The sequence below is a fragment of the Amblyomma mixtum genome, chromosome 1, assembly GCF_055824585.1.
Source record: "Amblyomma mixtum isolate Tamu chromosome 1, ASM5582458v1, whole genome shotgun sequence".
NCBI lineage: Eukaryota > Metazoa > Arthropoda > Arachnida > Ixodida > Ixodidae > Amblyomma > Amblyomma mixtum.
Window position 1 is genome coordinate 15,099,161 of NC_143012.1, and position 22,813 is coordinate 15,121,973.

Sequence of the window (22,813 nt, forward strand, 5' to 3'; positions counted from 1 at the left end):
AGAGGCATGACAGAGGAAGGACTGGGCGATGGTGGCAGGCAGATGTCTCCACAGAGGGATGACATGGAGAAGCCAGGAAGATTCGTGACGTACAGTACTTGCCAGCAGCAGTTGTACATTGCCAGTCCAGCTGCTAGGCAGTGGGCCACCAATCAGCATTTGCTGACCTGGTGCAGTTGGGCAGCAAAATAGACTCATTGTGGCCTCTTGTGCACAAGAGGAGAGGGCCGGCCAGGAGGAATGTAGAAGGTCGCAGAGGAGATCGGTACATAGGGTAAACGTTGGTTATGTGAAGTACTCCGGCGATAGATTGCATATGCGGCATGACGCTGGACACTGGCAAGGCTGATACGACGAGAAAAAGAGTTAGGTAGCCAGTCTGCACGACAGTACTCAAGGATGGGAAGCACAAGGGCAGTGTAAAGACCCCAGGATGCACTAGGAGGCATGTCTGCTTTTAAGGCAGATGATGAAGACCAGTATGCACCTGGACCGGGCAATTGTGTGGTGCACATGAGATGTAAAGACAGGCGTGCATCCCAGTTCAATGCCAAGGACTGTCGTGGTGACGCGACGAAAGGGCTGCCTTCCGAGGGTCAACAATGGTGGCATGAGGCGAGGGTGGTGCAGGGTTCAGAAAGTCATTGTAGAGGACTTGCTTATGAGCAACTGGTGTTGCTGTGCCTTTGAGTGACAGGTGTTGAGGTTGATCTGAAGAGCTGAATAGTCTGTTGATATGCAAACTGGCTGCAGCAATGAACTGTCATCAGCGTAAAGAACAAGGAGATGGCTGAGATTGTCAGTGATGCTGCCCATGAAGATAGAGAAAAGAGTAGGGCCAAGAACACTGCCTTGGGGTACACCGGACAGAACAGCGCTGGACGTGGAAGTGGCTGCTCAGACCATGACGAGGCAAGTTCTGCCAGTTACAGAGGCATCCAGCCAAGAGATAACAGTTCCAGAGAGCCCCTTGGCTACAGCACTGTAGAAGAGCCCATGGTGAGGCAGATAATCAAAAGCATGCAAAAAGTATGTCCAAATAAACAAGCTCACAATGCAACTGGTTGTTAATGTAGGCACAGACTGTGTGGAACTGACTGTTTCGCAGCTGTGCTGCGCCTGGTGAAATCCATGCTGAGCGGGTGGCAGAAGGCTTTGAGCTACATGAATTCGTTTCTTCAGGGCACGCTGGTGCTTGATCTTTGTCATCAAGAAATCGAATCATATTATAGCACACACTAGGACCGGCAGAACAAGAAGTCAGATAGGATGGTAGCACACCAGGGGTGCAAAAAGAAGTGAAATGCGGGACAGTGATTAATTGCTGACAAAACGTGATGCGCCTGCCATTTTTTTTTTTTTAACAGTGAAGCAGGGGCTAGGTAGAAAAGAGAAGAAGACGGCAGGCCTTTGACCCCGTGCCGTGGGGAGTGGGCTCCTCAGCCCTAGCGACCCTGCACTGCCTGTACCGTCTCTCCTTTCATCCCCCACAGCACGGCGACAAAGGCCCTCCTTTTTAAGTTGTACATATATTCGCTGTTTATCTCATTAAATCATGCCAAATATACAGTTAGCGTTTATCGTGTAGTGATAAAAGTAGAGTATTGAACAAACGTTAAGCCCCGCCGCGGTGGCTCAGTGGTTATGGCGCTCGGCTGCTGACCCGAAAGACGCGGGTTCGATCCCGGCCGCGGCGGCCGAATTCTAGAGGCCCGTGTGCTGTGCGATTTCCGGAGCCCTTCACTACGGCGTCTCTCATAGCCTGAGATGCTTTGGGACGTTAAACCCCAATGAACCAACTCAAACCTGAAAGAACGTTAAAAACAAAAGGTTGTCAAGGTGACGCTGCTGTTGCCAGCGATAAGATATCATCATCAGTTTGTCATAACATCGTGCGTTTGTTTTTGTTGTGCGCGAATGTGACGGTTTCGCCCAGTGAGCAGCTGATTCGCTACAAACTCGCAAACTCGGGATAGCCTTTCCGCGTCTCCAAAAATGTGATATCGTCGCTGGGCGCTCTTTTGCCGTTGACTCTGAGAAAAAAAGCCCGTGCCTTAGCCGTTGGTAAGCAGCATTCGCTTCTATTTCGGATAGTTTGCGTGGGAAGAGCTGCGCGCTGTTGAAATTTTGACACCACACCGGCTGTGCTCAACGGTTGAATGGTTTAGCTCACAAGAAAAGGAAGCCTTTGAGCTTCGAGCTTTCTGACAGAACTTTCAAGCCTTTGCATTGTTTATTTACCATTGTGTACACTTGTTCAAGTGCGTAGGCCGTGTTCGACAGGTAACACGGTAACTGGTCCTTGCAATTTATGCTCTGTCGGTCACAATTTTTTCCACCTCGCCATTTCAGTGGCTTCATCAAAACTGCAGTGTATGAAATGTTTGTCACAGAGTCGCTTCATTAAAAGTTGTGTCTGACCACTTTTGGCGCTTGCTTGCTCCAGTTGATACTTGGCGCCAATAGCGGAGTTGATACTTTGTGCGGTGTCCCGAACGATGCAGTGTCTCCCTGCCCAGTCTGGGGTAATTCTTATACGAGTGGCACCGAGAATTCGTCAGAATTTGTGGGAGTTCGAGTGACAGGACCAAAGCATATGAACTGACAGGACCAAAGCATGAGTTCGAATGAACAAGATTGTAGTGCAGTTTATCATTCAAGTTGGGCGCAGCTTTGACGGTGTTTGTTTCAGGTGCGTCCACCGAGCCATGCCTGCGCCGCTGAAGACGGACGCATCGCTCGAGGCGCTGCCCACCGAAATCCTCTTCAAGATCTTCTCCTTGCTGGACGCGCCGTTCATAATCAAGGTGGTCTCAAAGCTGTGCACCCGTTTCGCAGACCTCTTGGGCGATGACAGTTTTTGGCAGGCGAAGCTCGCCGCTACCTGGCCCAAGCCTTACCCCGTGCCTGCGGGTGAGCCACGCGAAAACTCCTGGGCGAAACTTGGACCAATCGGTGCTGATTGCTGTTACATGTCATAGCAAAATGGGCGATGCAGACAAAGAAGACTTGATGGGCCTAGCTTTCAACGTATTTATTTTGTCGAGTGTATGTATGCTCTGCTCAAGTGTATGCACAGCATGCTTCAAGCAATTACACTGCACTGAAATCACTGTGCAAAAAGAATACCAAAAAAAAATTCCTTCGTCCATCCCGTTGACAGGTTTAAAGCATGAATAGTTTCCCTCTGTTGTGACTGCACTCCTTGCAGAGACTGCACTCCTTGCAGAGTCCGGAGTGCCCTTGTGGTGCTGTTGGATCCACTATTGTTGTACAGATCAATGCTGCTGCCATTGACACTGATCCGAGCTAGGAGGGAAACTGCCCCGGATAGCCAGTGTTCTGTAGTTCAATCCCCAGACTAGGATGAATTTTTCTGCGAAGTTTGAAAAGGGCATATAGGAAGAGGAGGCATACTTCAATGATTACAGAAGAGGTTTGCCCGGTTGTCAACCTGGCAGGCTACTCCAGATGAGGGGAAAAAAATAATGAAATTAAACGCGTGCTCACAAAATACTTTTCTTTGTACCCATATGGCTGCACTTTTGTGGATGCAAATGAAGAATTGCTCCCTTATTACATATTTACTCCACCTTATGAATTCGCCGAACAACTCCCAATGCATATTATGCCTTTGGACAGCATTGATGATTGTCATTAATTGCCATTGCTTCTAAAACTTCACATGCTGATTGATCCTTGTTCTTAGCTAAGAAGTTGGGTTCATGAAGCATGGTCGTACATGTGCTGTGCTTTCTCCTAAATGCCCCATAAAGGTGCCTTTTATGAGTGCTTAGTGTTCCGTCATGCTGTCGTTGAAATATCTAGAGGTCTTTACTGAAGGCCTCTTGAGTACCTAATAAAATGTTGATTTAAATTTTTAATTTAGTAGTCTGTGCTCATATTTATGAGGGCAGAAGCTTTTCTTCACATTTGCAGGGTTTAGCAAGCATGGCACTTCTCTAGAGTTGACCACTAGAACTGTGTAGACACTGGTGGGCCCTTTTTACAGCAGCTGCTCCACACAAAATGAGAGCACAGGTGTAACTTAAGGCCTGTACCCCCTACAAGAAACCGTGGATCAGGTTTACTAAAAGTTTAGTTATCATATATCGAGCCACGCGAGAGACTTTGCAGCCACTTTGTAGGTTAAGCCGCTAGTGGAAAATGTTTTTTTGCGATAAAATCAAAGGTCCTGTTCACGACAAAAGCCTGTGTTTGTCCATGTCACGAAAAAACAGATGGCCCACCTACTGTGGTGGGCAGGTGGCAACGAAATCAATTAAAATAAGTTCAGTGCAAATGCCACCCACCTACCGTGGTACAGCACATCAGCTCATTGGCTGAGAGATAGACTGCCTCCCAAATAACTATCTGTGCAAAAATGAGCCTTATGGTAGCTTGGGAAGAGCGATCTGGGTCTAGCAAGCCCCACCAAAGGCACTCGGGGCAGTGGCAGATAGGTTACCGGCCGCACCACTGCACCAGTAACAGTATGAGGACATCTCACGTTCTATCAATCTCTGAAAGAGAAGGCGTACTTGCGTGGGAGGGTTCTCTAATGCTCTCACATTGTACTCCTAAGGGTAGGTTAAACGTCATCCAAGTTTCTCGTTTCTTTGTCTGGAGTCTTATGCTTTCTTATTGTGTTTTTCATGTTTTTCATATCAGCGGAAGACTTTGACTGGAAGGAAGCATGCATTGAGAGGGAGCGCCAGTTTAACCAATGGACCAACTGGGAGGAAGAGATGAGGTCTGTCCATATCAGTGACGCACACTTTGGGACCATACACTCAGTCTTGCTGATGAACGTACGTATGTCGCCTGTGGAGCAAGCTGTACTTGGATGGCACTGGCTTTAATGCTTGAAGTTGGCTATCTAAAAGTAAGGTTTAGTGTCTGTACACATTACCTGGAAACTGCTGGCAGATAATGGCTATCATAAGTCTCTCAAAATTTTACGCATAGTAAATGAGGGAGAACAGCACAAATTACTGCTGCAGGTCAGGGACACATTTCAACTTAACCTCTACCTTGGGCCAGTCAGAGTTGAAATAAAGAAAGCAAAGTAGCAATTTCCTCAACTTTACCGTCGCAGTGGCTCAGTGGCTTTGGCATTTGGTCCCAGTATCGAAGTGACTGTGATGGCAATATTTCAATGGAGGTGAAATGCAAGAATGCCCGTTAGAAAACCCCAGGTGCTCTAAATTAATTAAAAAACCTCTGCTATGGTGTCCATCGTGTCACTTCAGGACGCATAACTCCACTTACCAACCAACCAGCTTCTCAGCTTATTCCTTCAAGTGCTTTATCGAATTGCAAAGCATGATGGTACATCGCTTTAACAGTTAGCATTTCTTCGTGGGAGTGTGTGGGCTTCGAGTGTTACTTGCCGTGACAGTGCGAAAGCTGCAGTTCTCAAGGCTTGCCTGTTTATATATGTGTAGAATTTCTATAGCCAACCCCTAGAAGTTTTACAATGAATGTCAAGCATCCAGTACAACCTTGGTAGAGATAGCTGTGATAGTCATGGCACATGCTACCACTTTTTTGTTATAGTACATCCAGTTTTTTCTATGCAGTTCTTCCAATGCAATGCAAGGTGAACGTTCTGACGTATGTATTTGAAAGCAATGGCTGCAGTGCCAACAATTCAGGTATTAGCTGCTTTTGTATGATACTCTGCGAGACCAACTCAAGGAACTGTTTCATTAAAGATGTGTCATTGCTTTCATTTCGCAAAGCGTAATGCACAATAAGGAACTGGTAGACTGCAGTTAATGTGAACTCCGTGTAATTCGGTGTGACTTAGTGAACCTTGGCGCACCTCACTTCAAAGCTTGCTTAGCAGCCTCAAGCACTTTTTACATTCGTTGTAGTGCACTTTGTATGTGCAGTGACTAGAAGGCCATACCATCGTTCCTTGCTGGTCTTTGGTACTTGTCGGGTGATGAGCGCATTTATAGTGAATACCTGACTGGTATTCAGACAAAAGTGACACGTTTTTGTTACTTTCGTGGGGGAAAAAAAAAAGTGCTTACTCTTGTGAAGGCACCTCTTCTGAACTGTCGCTAGCTTTCGTAATTTGTGTTATACCTGTAGCTGTAAGTAGTATTTTAATACAAATGGGGTGTTATGGCTAAGAATAGCTACTGTTCTAGCTTGAGTGGGTCTTTTAAAGGGACAGTGAGGAGAGCTCTGTCAATATTTTTTTTACAGCAAAATCCGATAGTTTGGCATTTCATGGCTTTGTTGCCACTTGGCCGGCAGCGAACGATGCATTTATTTCTAAGAAATTTGGATTCGAAGTTGAAAAAGTTTTTCCCGCCACTCTGATTCAAACTTGGAATTCTCCTATGACGACACAGGACTAAGTGACGTGAAACATGACGTGCACATGACGTAACGCAGACTCCGTGATTTCTGACGGCCAGCAGTGCGGCCTGGCAGCAGCCGAAAAGAAAGCTACCGCCGGCAGCACGTTGAAGGCATCTATCGGCTATTGCGGCTGTCGCTACCGTCGCTTCGTTTATGTTTGCACCGGCGTTTTGCCAGCGTTACGATGGATCCCGTTCTCGAAGTCGTCAACGAAGTTCTAGCAAATAGACACCTTTAGCATACCGTGTACCTTGTTACCGCTAGCGGAATACCGGGAGCCCGCCTACTGCCGTTGAGCAGGCGCTTATTGGTCCCGATGCTGCAGACGCGCGTAGCTGCCGGACACGTGGCGTCATCTGGCGACGTCAAGGAGATTTGTGCATGCATTGGCTGCGCCTCAGTGATTCGTGGCTTCTCATGTTCTAGTGTCTCTAGAACCATTGGTTCTAGCAACACTGTTTTGTCCTATGACGTCATCACGCTTGTACTTGTGAGTTTGGCCTGTGGCGGCGATACCTGTATTTTGTTCTTGCTCTTTTCTACGTTACACGAGCTTTGTTGTCAATATGAGTGGCGTTTTTGTAATCAGGAGCTGGTATTCTGTCGATACAAGCCAGCTTCAATTTCTCCTCAGTGTCCCTTTAAGCTAGGTGTCTTGTTTTGCCAACTTTCTTCACTGCCTCATCATTTGAACATGCGTTGCCCTCTGACCTTGTGCCAATCAAAGTTCATACAAACAAAACGAAGTAGCGTTTTCATCAGCCTTGTCATTCCTAGTATTCACCCCATCGGGGCAAACCTTGGCTTTACACTGAATGTTAATGTGCAGTTTTACTACATCAACATCACTAAGATCACAAACTGAATCTTAAAGTGATACCGTTCAAAATTGATGCCACGCCTCCGCTAGCAGGCCTCCTCTTGGGCACTTCCACATTGTTTACTGCAAGAAAAGAAGTATGATAGCAGTCATCAATATAATATACATTGTTTCTGTGGTGTTCCTGTAAGATGACTAGCTTTAAGCCTGTGAATCTGGGTCCAACACCCAGGAGTTTCTTCAGGTACAGTAAGGTCTAGCTGGTTACAAACTACCACTCATGTTTTAAAATTACTTAGAGAAGCTAACCTCTGTTGTATTGAGAAAGATTTTTTAGTGTTGGAAAGTTGAAAAAATTGTTGGAAAATTGTAGTTGAAATTCACATTTGACAAAAAAAAATTTCTCGAAGAATTCAAGAAGTTCAAAAAACTTATTTAAGGATTTTTTTCGTGTGTTACCTTGAAGAAAAAGTGCTTGAAGGTTTATTGTGCCATATTGAAAAAAAAAAAATCTTGAAAGCTGGAAGATGGAAAGTACTCTTGGCAATTCAAGATGTGTTTCCAAGAAAAATGTTTTTTTTCAGGGTGGCTCCACATGTGTGACTGGGTCTCGAGATCGATCACTCAAGATCTGGAGTTTTGGAGACCGAGACGTTGCTGAAGAAGAAGATCTTCTCCTGCATTCGGTTGATGAAGCGCATGCAGTGAGTAGAGGCACATACGAAGCGGGGGCCACATCAGAGTACCTTTTCACACACGTTTTAATTCAGTATTCTCTTTTTGAGCCACCGCGGTGGCTCATTGGTTATGGCACTCGGCTGATGCGGGTTCGATTCTGACCACAGCAGTTGCATTTCAATGAAGGCAAAATGCTAAAGGCCGTTGTACTGTGCAATGTCAGTGCATGTTTAGAAACTTCAGGTGGTAGAAATTAACCATAGCTCTCCACTATGGCATCCCTCATAGCCTGAGTTGCTTTTGGATCTTAATCCCTATAAAACTTAAACCTAAATCATTTTCTTTTTGTTACTCTAGGCATGGATCTGGGCGTTGCGTACAATGGGAAACACACTGATGTCCAGCTCATTTGATTCCACGCTGAAGTTGTGGGACATTGAAAGCGGACTTAGAGAGCTCAAAAGCTTCACGTGAGTTTGAGGTGTCCTACTTTTAGTGTTTAATTCGAAGTTGTGCAGTTTGCTAGCTACACAGAAATCTTTCTATGTCTCTTAGCAACCTGCAGGTGTAATTGGCAGCCTTGGAGCAAATATGCGATAAAAGGCTGACTCTCAGTTGAACTTCACACACTACTTCGGTGAATAAAGTTTGGAAAATTTTTTTTCTGCTCCATTTTTGTGTGCCATTCATTTTTCAGCGGTTCATGTTCTCTTTGCTTGAATAAGATCACAGGCTTGTCTCAGCACTGAAAGTGTGTATTTCAGGTGCATGTTTTGTTCTCTTTCATTTATTTTTTTGCTTGTTTTTTGTACTCATTGTTAGTGCTAAAACGTGTGTCACTCCAAAGTATATATGTCAAGTAAAGAACAAGAATATGTGCAACATTTACATGATGTATTGATGTTGTGCTGTCATAGAAGAAAAATAAATTAAATGAGCTGCTTGTGCATTTTCTTGGCTGAAAACAGCATAAGCTAGCACTTGAGGTTAATCTAGTTAGCTGACTTGTGTTCTGTGTATCGTGATCAGCATGAAAAAAAAAAAATCTCACTACATAACTTGAGTACTTGTTCCAGCAAAAGCACCATTGTGTTAAAGCAGCAGAGAAATTTATTAATAAAAGAAGCAACTAGTTTTAGCTTAGTACAAAAGGTGACCAAGATTTGCTGATTAAGAATTTGTGATGTTTATCTTGCTATTACGCTAACAGTTTTGGAATGTGCTTGTAGGCAGAACCACAGATCAGTTCACATTCAGAGCAGGCCTTTAGCAGAGTTAAAGGGACAGTGAGGAGAGCACTATTAATATTTTTTTTATAGCAAAATCCGATAGTTCGGCATGTCATGCCTTTGTTGCCACTTGGCCGGCAGCGAAAAATGCATTCTAAGAAATTTGGATTCGAAGTTGAAAAAGCTTTTCCCGCCGCTCTGATTCAAACCTGGGATTCTCCTATGACGACAGAGGACTAAGTGACGTGAAATATGACGTGAACATGACGTGACGCAGGCTCCGTGATTTCTGGCAGCCAGCAGTGCGGCCTAGCAGCAGCCGAAAAGAAAGCTACCGCCGGCCGCACGTTGAAGGCATCCATCGGCTATTGCGGCCGTCGCTACAGTCGCTTCGCTTACGTTTGCACCGGCGTTTTGCCAGCGTTACGATGGATCTCGTTCTCGAAGTCGTCAACGAAGTTCTCGCAAATAGACACCTTTAGCATACCGTGTACCTTGTTACCGCTAACGGAATACCGGGAGCCTGCCTAATGCCGGTGAGCAGGCGCTGACTGGTCCCGATGCTTCAGGCGCGCGCGTAGCTGCCGGGCACGTGGCGCCATCTGGCGACGTCAAGGAGGTTTGCACATGCATTGGCTGCGCTTCAGTGATTTGTGCTTCTGGTGTCCTAGCGTTGCTAGAACCATTGGTTCTAGCAACACTGTTTTGTCCTATGACGTCATGACGCTTGTACTTGCGAGTTTGGCCTGTGGCGGCGATACCTGTATTTTGGTTCTTGCTCTTTTCTACGTTACAAGAGCTTTGTTGTCAGTATGAGTGGTGTTTTTGTAATCAGGAGCTGGTATTCTGTCGATACAAGCCAACTTCAATTTCTCCTCAGTGTCCCTTTGAAGCTACTGATCGTATCACCACATATAAATTAAATCTATTTATTTGTACTCTGCTGCATGTACATATGAACTTCTTCAAACAGTTGAAATAAAAGTGTCATTTGCTCTGCGGGGTCATCTGGCGAAGAACCAGTATCCAGTAAAATTTGGAACAGGAGTCTAAGCCGAGGTCAGTCTGAACATCGCCTGAGCTTAGTGGCGAGAAAATCGAAGAAAAACTGATGCTTCTCCTCTCACACGGCATTCGATCGTATAGCAGCAAAGACAAACAGCAACCTTCAGATTGCTTGGCAAACAATGAAAGTTTTATACATGCTTGAATTAAGCAAGAGCAATGATTGGAAGCCATGCTCAAAGAATTGCTTTTGTGCCCTCTGATGCACGCATCATTGCTGAAGCTTCTTGAAAGAGCACAGAGGCCAAATTGAAATGTATTAATTGATTACCATTCTCCAATGGCAAGCAGCTATCAAAGGCTAAAAAAAATGAAATGCAGATATTGCTGTCCTAGGTGTTTTTCACAAGCAAGCTGCAATAATGTCGGATACATTTATTGCAGATCACTGAGGGCAGACTGCATCAACTTTTTGTAATGGAATCCTTAATGCTCTCAATGTCAGCATCATGAGTTTTAATCAAGTGTCAGAAAAATCAAATTCATTTTCAAGTCCCAAGTTTTTCAGCAATAAACGCATGATGTACTGTTGAGTAAACGTCAGCAGAGCTAGAAAAAACTAGAACAATCAGAATTTTTTATCAAGAACGAAAATCCGATTGTCTTCAGTGTCCCTTTCAGGGGGCATGTGGCTTTGAAATCCCCAAAAGTAGCCAAAAAATCAATTTTTCCAAACAATCTTTTCTTCTTCCTTTCAAATTTGTGAGTGTGAAATTTTTTGTATGAAATTTTCTTCTCACTCTAGATATGTCAATGGACATAGCGTTGCATGAAGTTCAATACTAAAATTTCTGCATTGCAAAAAAATTTTAAGAACGCCAGATTTTCTTGATTCTGCAGCCTCTTCACAAGATTCAGAGGAAAAAATGTATATCAGACAACAATTTTCTGGAGACACAACCGTGAAATTTTGTGAGAGCAATCATACAATTATTGGTAATTGCTCAAAATATTTCTTCTAAATGCATCATGGAATAATAAAATTTTTGCTGAAAGTCGTGTTATCTTTTAAAGCACATCACACAAGGACAGTGTCAATGAGGCTGGTAGTAATCTGTACAGTAGCTCCGCTGATACCACTGCACCTCAGAAAAAATCTTGCAGCAAAGTTAATCCGATGACCCCCCCCCCCTGCGCAGCAAATGGTGCACAGTTGGGGCAGCTATCACTCAGACGCAGCACCAGCAGGGAACCGGTCGGGAAGGTGAAACTGAAAGCTGCAGTCGATAACCAAATTACAAAAAGCGCGTGCAATGCCTTCATCAGACAAGAGACAGTTGAGAGCCATGCTTCACGAGCAGCTCTCACACTTACTCAGTGAGGCATTTATGAAACATGAATGCTTGGAAAGAAAGAAGCAAGGAGAGATTTTACAGCGAGAGCTGTTATTGGCATCAGCCCTCAGATTCGTGACATTGGCGTAGACGTCCACACAGAGAAAGAGTGCAAAGGTAATGGGAGAGGGGCAGTGGGACAGAGGTTAAGCTGTGCTAGTCCTTCGGTTGACAATGTTTTAAGGCAGCATTTCTTGCCTCATGAGTGAAGTGGACGGAAGTTGTAGACGGAAGTTGTCCACATGAACTGTCAACCATAAGTTGTATGGTAAATAAAATAAAATGTAAAAGTTGGTTAAGCAACAGTTCACAAGCAACATATATGTAATGAAATAAAAACAAAAAAAAAATTAAAAATGGAGGGAGAAAGAGAGGACAGGAAAAGGCTTTCGCATTTCGGCTTTTGAGGAGTCTTTAAGTGCAACCCTGTAATTTTTTTTTTCATTGCACATGTGGCATGGCGTTACAGCCATCACTGTGTTCTCACACTATGTAGCGTACTGTACACATTTGTCAAATTCCTGCCCGAACTTAGGTCTCTGGCGGCGGCTTTCACTGTTGCAGCATGGACAAGCAGGTACTTGCAATGAGCCAGTCTGGTGGAGAGATGATCCTTGGCTGTCTTAACGGAATATTGTACCGCTATGACCCGCGGGAGCCTGGAGAACCCTCCCCGTGCTGTAACACCCGGCGGGGTGCAATCATCTGCATGGCCGCTGACGATCGTATGGTTTTGGCTGGCACCGCTGGGTCAAGGATGTACACCATTGACCGACGCTGCTGGAGAGGCATGCGGGGTTTGGCCATGGTGAGCCAAGTTCTTCATCATCGGTGTTTTATTATTGGTCTTTGATTTGATCTTTGGTGCATCTTAAACTGGAAATCAAGAGGTAAAAAAAAATGAACCTGCGCAGAATATGTAATCTATTTGACTGAGAACTGACGGTCTGTTAGGGAACTGGTCTTGGGTGCCTTGGAGTGCTTTCTGGGTTCCATGAGCACCTAATTTCAGGCATGCCTGAACCACCCACCTTGCCTTTTACCCACTTTATATTCAACTAATACTACTGTAATTGCTCACAGCTGACTGCATCGTCATGCAGCCGATCATTATTAGTGAGTTTGACCATTTTTATGAGGACTTGTACGTCTGTGTGCCTTTTTTTTTTTTGTTTGCACATATCATAGGCAAGAGGGGATGGAAGTCGAGACATTTAAAGTTCTTCGCCACCTTTTGAAAACTGTTCGGTGCTCCCCGAGGCTAAAATGGACGCGTCTCTCATAGCCTTAGTCGCTTCGGGACGTTAAACCCCATAAACCAAACCAAACCTAAAATGGAGGCAGCTGAAAGTTGGGTGGAAAGACTGAATTGGGGAGTTTGCTGGGATAGGGCAGCCCTGTCTGGTATGGGACAGATGGACAAGGTACAGCCAGTGGTCGTAATGGCAGTGTTCTGAAGCCACTGGACAACTGCTCCTTCCTGTTTTTGTCTTATTCTAATGTGCATGCTTTGCACTGCATGGTTGCAGTGTTGCTGTTCTTTGTTATTACTTTTTCTACGCTTCGTTTCCGATTAGTGCGGCTTCTGTTTGTAGTGCTAAGTGGAGCCCAATTTAGTGTGATTTTTACTGCATAGCATGTTCAGTGCATCTACTTCTTACTTTGTTTCCTTCCCTCCTTTCTGGAGCAGGTAAGCATTTATTTATTTATTTCATATACCCTCAGGGCCATTGGCATTAGAGAGGGGAGTGGTTACAGGGAAAAAAAACTTAATACAATAAACTAACGGGGCTGTTATCAAAAAAGTTATAGATGTGTCTAATCATACAATGTTAGCTAAGGCGTTCTTAAAGGGACACTGAGGAGAGCTCTATTAATATTTTCTTTATAGCAAAATCCGATAGTTCGGCATTTCATGGCTTTGTTGCCACTTGGCCGGCAGCGAAAGATGCATTTATTTCTAAGAAATTTGGATTCGAAGTTGAAAAAGTTTTTCCCGCCGCTCTGATTCAAACTTCGGATTCTCCTATGACGACACAGGACTAAGTGACGAGAAACATGACGTGACATGACGTAACGCAAACTCCGTAATTTCTGGCGGCCAGCAGTGCGGCCCAGCAGCAGCCGAAAAGAAAGCTACCGCCGGCCGCACGTTGAAGGCATCTATCGGCTATTGCGGCCGTCGCTTCGTTTACGTTTGCACCGGCGTTTTGCCAGCGTTACAATGGATCCCGTTCTAGAAGTCGTCAATGAAGTTCTCGCAAATAGACACCTTTAGCATACCGTGTACCTTGTTTACCGTTAGCGGAATACCGGGAGCCCGCATACCGCTGTGAGCAGGCGCTGATTGGTCCCGGCGCTGCAGGAGCGCGCGTAGCTGTCGGGTACGTGGCGCCATCTGGCGACGTCAAGGAGATTTGCGCATGCATTTGCTGTGCCTCAGTGATTTGTGGCTTCTCGTGTCCTAGTGTTGCTAGAACTATTGGTTCTAGCAACACTGTTTTGTCCTATGACGCCATCACGCTTGTACTTGCGAGTTTGGCCTGTGGCGGCGATACCTGCATTTTGGTTCTTGCTCTTTTCTACGTTACAAGAGCTTTGTTGTCAGTATGAGTGGCGTTTTTGTAATCAGGAGCTGATATTCTGCTGATACAAGCCAACTTCAATTTCTCCTCAGTGTCCCTTTAAAAAGCTGGTAATCTTTGATGGTTGCTGTTGGTGCGGGAAGGTGATTCCACTCTGCTGCTGTTCGAGGTAAAAATGACTGAAAGAAAGTATTAGTTCTACAAAATGGGACACTGACTTTGTAGGCATGATCTAATCTTGATGATAGGTGATGTGGGGAGAGATTAATTCACTGCGCAGGTGTGCATGATGAAAGATATTATGGAATTGGCAGATACGAAACATTTTGCAACGGGAAGGTAAGGATGGCAGATTAAGGCTTGATTTCATTGAAGATATGCTAGGGGCCCTATTATAGTTGGACAGAATGAAGCGGCTGCGTTATGTTGGACCATTTATAGTGAATGAATAAGGTTTTCATGATGAGGGTCCCAGATGGATGCGGCATATTCTAGTTTTGGACGTATTAATGTCTTATACAATAGCAGTTTGAGGGATGAAGGAGCTCTGGCGAAGTACCCCTTCTGGTGACACTTGCTGACTTTGGCAACCTATATGGTGTGCGATGTCAGCATACATCAAAGAATCCCAGGTGGCCTAAATTAATCGGAAGCCCTCCACTGCAGCATCCCTGGTATCATTTCAAGATGTTAAACCCCACGATTTATAATATAAAATTTTATTCACTACCCGTTACTCTTCATTTCCTTGTTTTTGTCTGTGTTTCAAAGCTTAACCGTAATAATTGATCATATACATACCATGGAATTCTTTCTGTACCTGAGCCGCCGCGGTGGCTCAGTGGTTATGGTGCTCGGCTGCTGACCCGAAAGACGCGGGTTCGATCCCGGCCGCGGCGGCTGGAATTTCTTTGGAGGAGAAATTCTAGAGGTCCGTGTACTGTGCGATGTCAGTGCACGTTAAAAAACCCCAGGTGGTCGAAATTTCCGGAGCCCTTCAATACGGCGTCTCTCATAGCCTTAGTCGCTTTGGGACGTTAAACCCCATAAACTAAACTCTTTCTGTACCTGAGGCTGAACCTGAGGCCAGCCTTATGGGTTAGCAGTGAGGGACACCACAATTCAGCTCTGTCAATAGATATCCTTGTTCATATGAACCTGCCCCCTTTGAATGGTCTTGAGCTGTTTAATGCACTGCCACAGGTGGCGTGAACATTGGACTGATCAGCTTGTCGAGTTTTGAGGCATGAAGCCTGTTGTCCGCCTGGTGACTAAAGAGCAAGAACCGGGTGTAGTTGGATAAGCATGGCTTAACGCACTGCACAACTTACAGAAAAGTTGGTATACGAGGAAGGGCAATTGGGCAGAGTGTGCGAACTAACAGCTGTTCACTGATTCAGGAGACCTATCTTATACATCGCGAAAAAGATATGCATAGCAATAAAAAATTGAGGACATGAGTTTTTTTTTTTACACCACTGTGAAAAGCAGCCAGTCTTTTCATTGTTCTCCTCCAGTCACTGGACCGAAATGCTCTCAGTGGCAACTCTATTGCTACAAGCACATAGTATGGCACTGAAAATTTTTTGTTTGCTTCATCTTTTTTGTTTCAGAATGCAGCTTTAGTTCAGATAGCAGCAAATTGCTAATAGCAGTGGATTTTATCATTTTTTGCGGAATTCTGTGTTTGTGGATGTCATCAGGAATAACAGACTGCTGGAAGTATGATAAATTTAATCGTCCGACTAATCTTGAAGATAGAGTACGGAGACGAACAAAGTTTTGCTGGTGTCTTGAGACGCTTGCTCCCACATCTGCTCAAAAAAGCTAACGTGTCAGGCGCTGTGGTTCTGGCAGCAGCACACCCATAGGCTCTTGTGGCATGTCGCAAAACTGGAGGCTCTCGAAAGTAAAAATATAATTCGAGTTTTCCTTTCTTTTTCTTGAATCATCTGTGTCAAAAAGCGCCTTGTAGCGCAATTTTTTGTTTTGTTTTTTCTGCTATTTTTTGAGATACCCACAGCAAGCTCACCCGCTTTAGGCTCATGAGCAGCGCGGCAAAGCCAACTTCTTAATGCCCTTGGCTCGTTAAGGCAAAGCGCGCGGTCGCTTCTACGCAAAGAGCCACATGCGTTAACGCAAGCTTCCCACGGAATATTGCAGATTTTTTGTTTTCACTTCGTGGGATTTGAAATTTTCCACTGCAATTTTCCAGTTTAGTGCCTTAGAAATGTGCAGTTGTGGTTTGCATTTTTTTTTTGTGTGTGCATCTCGCAGAAACCACTTTTGAAATTGTTTTTCAAACAGTTGTTCAAAGAGGACTACCCGACTGCTCTGTCCTTTGATTCCCGGCAGCTGTGGATGGGCACACGAAATGGAAGCGTCTGTGTCGTTGACATGACAACAACTCCACTCAAGATCCTTGAGGTATGTCTGAGATGTCATAGGCAGTGCCCAAAGCTGTCGTCTTTGTTCCCAGTCAGTCTTTGCCTTTTCTGGTCTGTTCAGGTCTTCTATCGAGACAGCATAAACGCACTGAAAACCAACATAATCTTAGCCTTGCAAATCGTTGTGAAATGCATCATACTGCCCGTCCGTTCGTTCGCGCAAGGCCGCAGAAAGGGGGTGTTATCATTTTTGTTCGTGATGCGAGAAGCGACCGGTCTAATCTCGATTGTTCACAGCCATGAACAGCTGCATCTACGTGTTTCCAGATTACTCTAGATGATCTCAACCTGTTATCTCGAAGTTTCCTTGCCGGCTTTAAATTGAACGATGCCGCGAGCAGCGGGTATTCGTAGTTCGACTATTGACGAGCACGCTTGTTGCTTACGCCGCCACCGAGTGATTCAGTTCTTTTGCGGGCGCAAGTCAGCCCAAATAAAGAGCTTCGTTTGCAAGTCTTTCTGGTGTCTTCCTGACCGCTGGACTGCCGTCACGTCATGTGGGCTTTGAAGAAAAATTTATTGCATTTCTTTGTAAGACTTTGGTTTCACTACTGTCGTTGCTGCTTATCTTTATTGTTCAGCTTATTTCTGAGCATGAACATAGTTGTTGTACAGTTCAGAAGCAGATAAATAAAAAAAAAATTGCCAGGTGCTTATGCTTTGCTGCATAACCCTTTGCGCAGTAGCGGGACACATGTGTCCCACATGTTTCAAGTGCCAGAAAATATAAAACGATGCACCTACTTGCATATTTTTGCTTGCGGAATACTGCAAAACTATAAAAAAAAAACTTTTCACTGTGCTTTTATATTTTCTTTACTGGTCTTCTTGGTGTGCTTTGTTTTTGCAAGCGGGTGTATAGCTCGATGAGACCCATCTTGGCGAGGGGGAAAAAAAAAAGTTGCAAAATTTTTCAGCTTTTGAGCCTTTCCATCTGTGAATTGGTTCATAATACTTTTTGAAGCAATTTTCAGTTCTAATAAAGTGGCGTGTTACACCAACTATGTTGCCGTCGCCCACTGCAATGGAACGCAGAAACGGGTGCCTAAGAGCTGCGCTCTAAAATGGCACTTAAGTATTTGCCTCGTTTTATTACTGCTTCACTTCACGTTTTCATTCATTATTGCTACCCCTAGCCCTATCCGTTGGACTGCATGCTTGATACTCAGTGATCGTTAAAAATGGCTATGTGGCACTGATGCATCTGTATTGCCATAGAAAATTCCGGTACGCATTGACTCGATGGGCATTGATATTGCTTGTTTGGTAGGGGCATTAGAATTAGTTTGTTTGAATCAATATCAATAACTGTGGTCCTGATGTCTATCATGCTGACTTCTACCACCAGATGGCACTAGTAAATTGCGTTAGCGCCCTCTGACTTTGGCAGTGCTAACTGCTTGCTGTGAAATTCAGTCCCACACAACCATGCTGTAAAAGTAAATGATGTTTTACAGTGTTTCAGGCATCCCATGGTTGTCAGCTTACAGTAAGTTTTGCTCAAGGAAATCAGGAGCAGCATATAATGAGACATGCATGAAATTGACGGGATCCAGAAAGCTTTAGGGAAAAATATTTTCAATGTACTATACCATATTTTCCGGTGTATAAGACGCGGCTTTTTTTCAGAAATCTTGCTGGTGCGTCCTATACAAGGGTGCTTCTTATATGCAAATTTTTCGTTTTATTTGCGAGTTCAGAAATTACTCAGGTTCATTTTCAAGCCTTTTTTACCGAAAAAATATCACTACCAATGATGCGGTTGTAACACAGTTAATACTGCAATATGGGGACCGCCGTGTGCAACTTTTTTTAGGTGAACTTTATCATGAAACGGCGGAGATGACGACTTCCGGGATCACAAACACGCGACCGTTTTGGAAGCCCCAAGCAAAAGTAATGTGAAATGCCAAAGGTGACGACAATCACGCTTCTCGCCATTGTCAAGACAAGCCAGGACAAGCTGGCGTTCTTTTTTTAGCCACTCTTTGCAACTTTGTTTGCTCCATGTATGTAGTGCGAAGAGAATGTTTCAGTCGCGTTGCCTCCAGAAATGGGCGAACTTTTTGATAGCGCATCCGAAGGTGAAGACTTCCAAGGTTTTAAGTAGAAATAAAATGTTCTTCTGGACATATGGGAGAGTTTTTTCTTTCTTTTTTTTTTTAAACGTGGGTGGGAATGGCGTGAGTGTTGCCTTTTTCGACCACTTATAATTGCTTAAGAATTTCTCACAGGTACGGTGAATTTCGTGATGGTCGCGCAAGCGTGTTTAACTGATCCTCACTAGCCTAACTGGGTAAATTGGGGTGCGTCTTAAACAAGCGTGCGTCTTATACACCGGAAAATACGGTAGTCAAGTTTCAGGTTTCATAGCAAGTAGGAAAACTTGAGGTTGTGGGAATGTCATGTAATAAACGTGCAAGTGTCTCCATTTATGCGGTGTCATAGTTTGTTGGGGAGAGAGAGAGGGGGGGCTGGCACTCGCTTAGACTGACTGTTGAGCAGCAGTTGTTCTTTTTTTCCTGGCACCAGACTGTGGACTTATCATCGCTACAAGAAGTAAGGCCGGGCAGAGTGACCGGCATCCGCCACACCTTGGGTAGTGTGCTGGTGTCGTTCGAATACGCCCCCATGGTAGTTTTGGAGCCAACTCTCAACCCTGATGTGATCTTCAAGGGTCCCGAGCGGGAGTATGCGACATGCGTAAGGCCTCCCGTTACTCTTTGCATGCTTTGCCATTGGTGTACTAGACGTTGGATGCCATGGTTCTTGGTCATCTACAGCGGCAGCTGTATAAGGTACATTCGGTGAAATCATGGCGTTGTCCGTGTGCCCTGCACCCCACTGCCCATGACTGATTACTGCACCAGACTGCTGTAACACTGTCAGCGAAAGGGATTCACTGCAGCTTACCCGTGGCACTAATGCGAGTGTAGTAGCATTAAACACAACAGACATCCTACAATCACGTACCCGGAGTTGCAACACACTTCAACTGACATCAACGTAGTGCAGCAATGCAGCTGTCGCTGAAATTCACATTACCACGAGGGTAAATGTCTGGTAAATCTTTTTGGCCTTGGGAAATCCCAGCATCCTTCAGAAGGCACTGAGGAACCCGCATATGTCTCAACTTCCAGCCCTTTCTGCCTGACTTGCATGTAAAAAGAGCATGTAGTCACGGGGCCCTTCAAAAATTGTGCAGATTCGATTAGTACAGTCGAACCCACTTATAACGGCCACAGTTATAGCGCGGTTTTGAGAATGTTCAAAAAAGAACCTTCAGGATAAGGTTTTGAACCTGCTTTATTTGGTTCTGTGCAACAGTGTGCATATGCATTAAAAAATCGGGAAACACAACGCTTTCAACAAAGGCATGCACTCCTAAATCAGTTTCTACTGGGTACCTTGGGCACACTGTGAAAATTGCATCCACTGGCAATTCTTTGTTATGTCTGCATGTCACCAACAATCCGATAAACTTCAGTTTCTTGTTTTTTACTCCACAGGTTAGAATAAAACTTTGTGTACAGTTTTGCATATAGTTGTGGAACGTGGAACCAACTGCAACAACAATCCAAAAAGGCGTTGCGTGGTTGTAGATTGGCACTTCAGACCCACCTCTGCCCTCAAGCGGAATTATTCAGTAAAGCGGTCTGAACCGAGAATAATGGTGGTTAAAACTAATTGTGCAGAGTCAAAAGATGTGCTTCGAAAAGGGCCGCACAGACTTTTTTGTCTGCAGAGTTATGGGGGAACGTAGGACTATGCAATTGGGACACTGTGCAAAAAGGGATAGACTCTTATGACGACGTCCAGATAGCACTGTTTTTTGCATAGCTCATGACGTTGCTTGTCTCCTGGCATTTTTCTCATGCAGTTCGACTTTGAAGGCGGGACTTTGGCAGTGGCGTGCAGTGAAGACCTCCAGATCTGTTGGCCAAAGTGTGGGGCAGGGGCTGCGTAAACACTCAGGAACAGCCGTGTGCTGTGATAACACACAGTGTTATCAGTGAAGGATCTACTATGATATGACCATTTGGAGCATATCTTATATTGCAGCTGTGATCTTGAGTAAAAAACGAGAATGGTCTACTCTACCATATTTGGTGCATACCATCAAAATTGTCGTGTGATTTCAACATTAGTCAACTGGTTTAGTTTATGGTTGGATTTATGGGGATTTAACGTCCCAAAGCGACTCAGGCTATGAGGGACACCAGTGAACTGGTTTCAATGTAAAAACAATATATGGTTTGGTATCTTGAGCAGCTGCTTTCAACCTAGCCAATGAACAGTTTAGTGAAGATATTTGTCTTCAAGCCAGTTTGTAAGACCATTTGCATCATAAAAAGTGTTCAGGAGGATGAAAATCGTGCTCCTGCATGAGGCGAGGACCAAAGAGGTGTAGCTTGTATAGCTGAAGCATTTATTTTGTCTCTTTACTGGCTTAGGAATGCAAAGTTGTGCCTTCTATCACGCGCCTTGTCATTTAGGACAATGTTGTTTTGTAATATTTTCATGTATGCTGTGTTGTTTGGTTGGTAAGAATGATGACTGCTGGTATTGTCTTGCCACCATCACAAATGTTCAGCTCGTGCTGTTAGTGTGAGTGTACCTATATATTACCTGTTGACAGTACCATGTGCGCATGTTCTTGATTAAATCATACAAGTCACTTTGATGCTAGTATATTTATAACTGGTGTTTTCATGAATGTTTAACCCATGTTATTTGCGGCAAATGTGTAATTTATATTTGTGATTAGTAATTTTTGTTGACATTGCTCCATTTTGGTCTCCTGTGCCTGGCGATCAAATCACGCAAATTGTAACTTGTTTTAATGCTTTTGTACAATAAAACTGTTGCTGAGACTTATTTCGGACAAGCTTTAAAGGAAAAATTTAACACTTAATTTAAAAAATGGTTGTGTAAGTCTCAAGCTTCACCCTCATTCAAGTGTGATAACAACATCAGGGATTTTACTCGAAAGCCTATGATTATATAGCATTCTGGGCCAGATTTTTTTCTTCTAACCTAGATTTTTGCTATTTCTTTTGGTCTTGGAACTGTAGTAGCTGATGATCGCTGTGGACTTCACGCCGAAGGAGTACCCTGCAGTGCTGAATTTTCTCTCTGTGAGAAGAAAGTTTGCAAAGGATATTGTCGATACTCTGTCAGAAACTGCAGCAAACACTATCACTTTATATGCCACAGTGAAATGGTGGGTTGTCACATCCCATTTCAGCACTGAATATGAAAAACATCCCAAGAGACCTGTGGATGCAGTTCACAAAATGAGTTTTGAAACCAGAGGGATATCGTCTAACTGCGTAGCAGAGACCCTACACATTCCACGAGAGCCTAAGTAGCATACAGAGTGATGTTCTAGACATGACGAAGGCTTCAGCAAAGTTGGTCCCCAAATGTTTAAATGCTGACCAGAAGCATGAATTCTTGGAGACTTCTCAGGCCATTCTTCAGCATTTTTAGGCAGATGCGGCAAATTTTTTTGGGTAGGCTTCTTACAAAGGTTGAAACAAGGTTCTGTTTGTTTGAACCCGTGACCAAAGGGTAGTCGAACTAGTGGAAATACCCGGGTTCACTGCAACCAAAGAAATTCTGAACGCGAAGATTGCCCGAAAAGTAGTGGCATCCGTATTTCGGGACGGCAATAGAGTTGTGTTTGTGGATTATCATGAAGTGGCTGCCATGGTCACAGAAGCCTATTATATTGCCCTGTTATGCAAATTTGGGCTTGAGGAGCTGATCAAAACAGTCGGTCAGGAAGAGCTGTCAATGGGAGTACAGTTTTTGCATTGCAACGCCCAAGCTCACAAGCTTCCATAACCGTTCAGAATATGGCCTATATAAAATTTCAGACAGCACAACACCCACCTTATTTACCCAATTTAATTTCCAGGGACTATCATCTGTTTCAAGAGCTCGAGAAACACTTGCAGGGCACTCATTTTTGTACCTGAGGAGATGTCATGGCTGCTGGTTTGATGCACAACCACACACTATTTTCCCGAAGGACCTAGAGAAGTTGCAGGGCAGATGATAAAGTGCATTGACATTAAGGAGAATATATGTTGAATAAGTGGCAAGTTTCCTTCCTGTACCATTACGTTTCATAGTAAAGCCCATGACTTATCAGCATCCCCTCGTATTGAAGACAATCCTCCTCTTAAAGGTTGTCATCCACAAACAACTGCTAACTCTTGTATCTTGCAAAAGAAACAGCAAGCAGGGAAACAAGACTGAAAAAGTGACA

The 22,813-nt window shown here is 44.3% G+C and overlaps 1 protein-coding gene across 3 annotated transcripts; it reads left to right on the forward strand.

The window, feature by feature from the left end:
• The first annotated feature begins 1,893 nt into the window (after window positions 1-1,893).
• On the forward strand, window positions 1,894-21,697 carry LOC149365540 (F-box/WD repeat-containing protein 9-like). 3 transcript variants are annotated; one of them, XM_089543810.1, is made up of 9 exons: window positions 1,896-2,064; window positions 2,693-2,913; window positions 4,672-4,811; window positions 7,783-7,902; window positions 8,234-8,346; window positions 12,069-12,312; window positions 16,397-16,516; window positions 19,069-19,239; window positions 20,417-21,414. In XM_089543810.1, exons 2-9 carry the CDS (start codon window positions 2,709-2,711, stop codon window positions 20,501-20,503), a joined length of 1,200 nt encoding a protein of 399 aa, XP_089399936.1. In that variant the 5' UTR covers window positions 1,896-2,064; window positions 2,693-2,708; the 3' UTR covers window positions 20,504-21,414. The 3 variants fall into 3 exon arrangements, with proteins under 3 accessions (XP_089399945.1, XP_089399936.1, XP_089399953.1); XM_089543819.1 differs by lacking the exon at window positions 19,069-19,239 and having other exon boundaries at window positions 1,894-2,064; window positions 20,417-21,490; XM_089543827.1 differs by having other exon boundaries at window positions 1,949-2,064; window positions 19,069-21,697.
• The last annotated feature ends 1,116 nt before the right edge of the window (window positions 21,698-22,813 follow it).

Coding starts and splice junctions, on each gene's coding strand:
- LOC149365540 (XM_089543827.1), top strand. CDS start 2,709: ATGCCTGCGCCGCTGAAGACGGACGCATCGCTCGAGGCGCTGCCCACC. Junction 2,914..4,671: donor GCCTTACCCCGTGCCTGCGG/GTGAGCCACGCG, acceptor TTTTCATATCAG/CGGAAGACTTTGACTGGAAG. Junction 7,903..8,233: donor CGGTTGATGAAGCGCATGCA/GTGAGTAGAGGC, acceptor TTGTTACTCTAG/GCATGGATCTGGGCGTTGCG.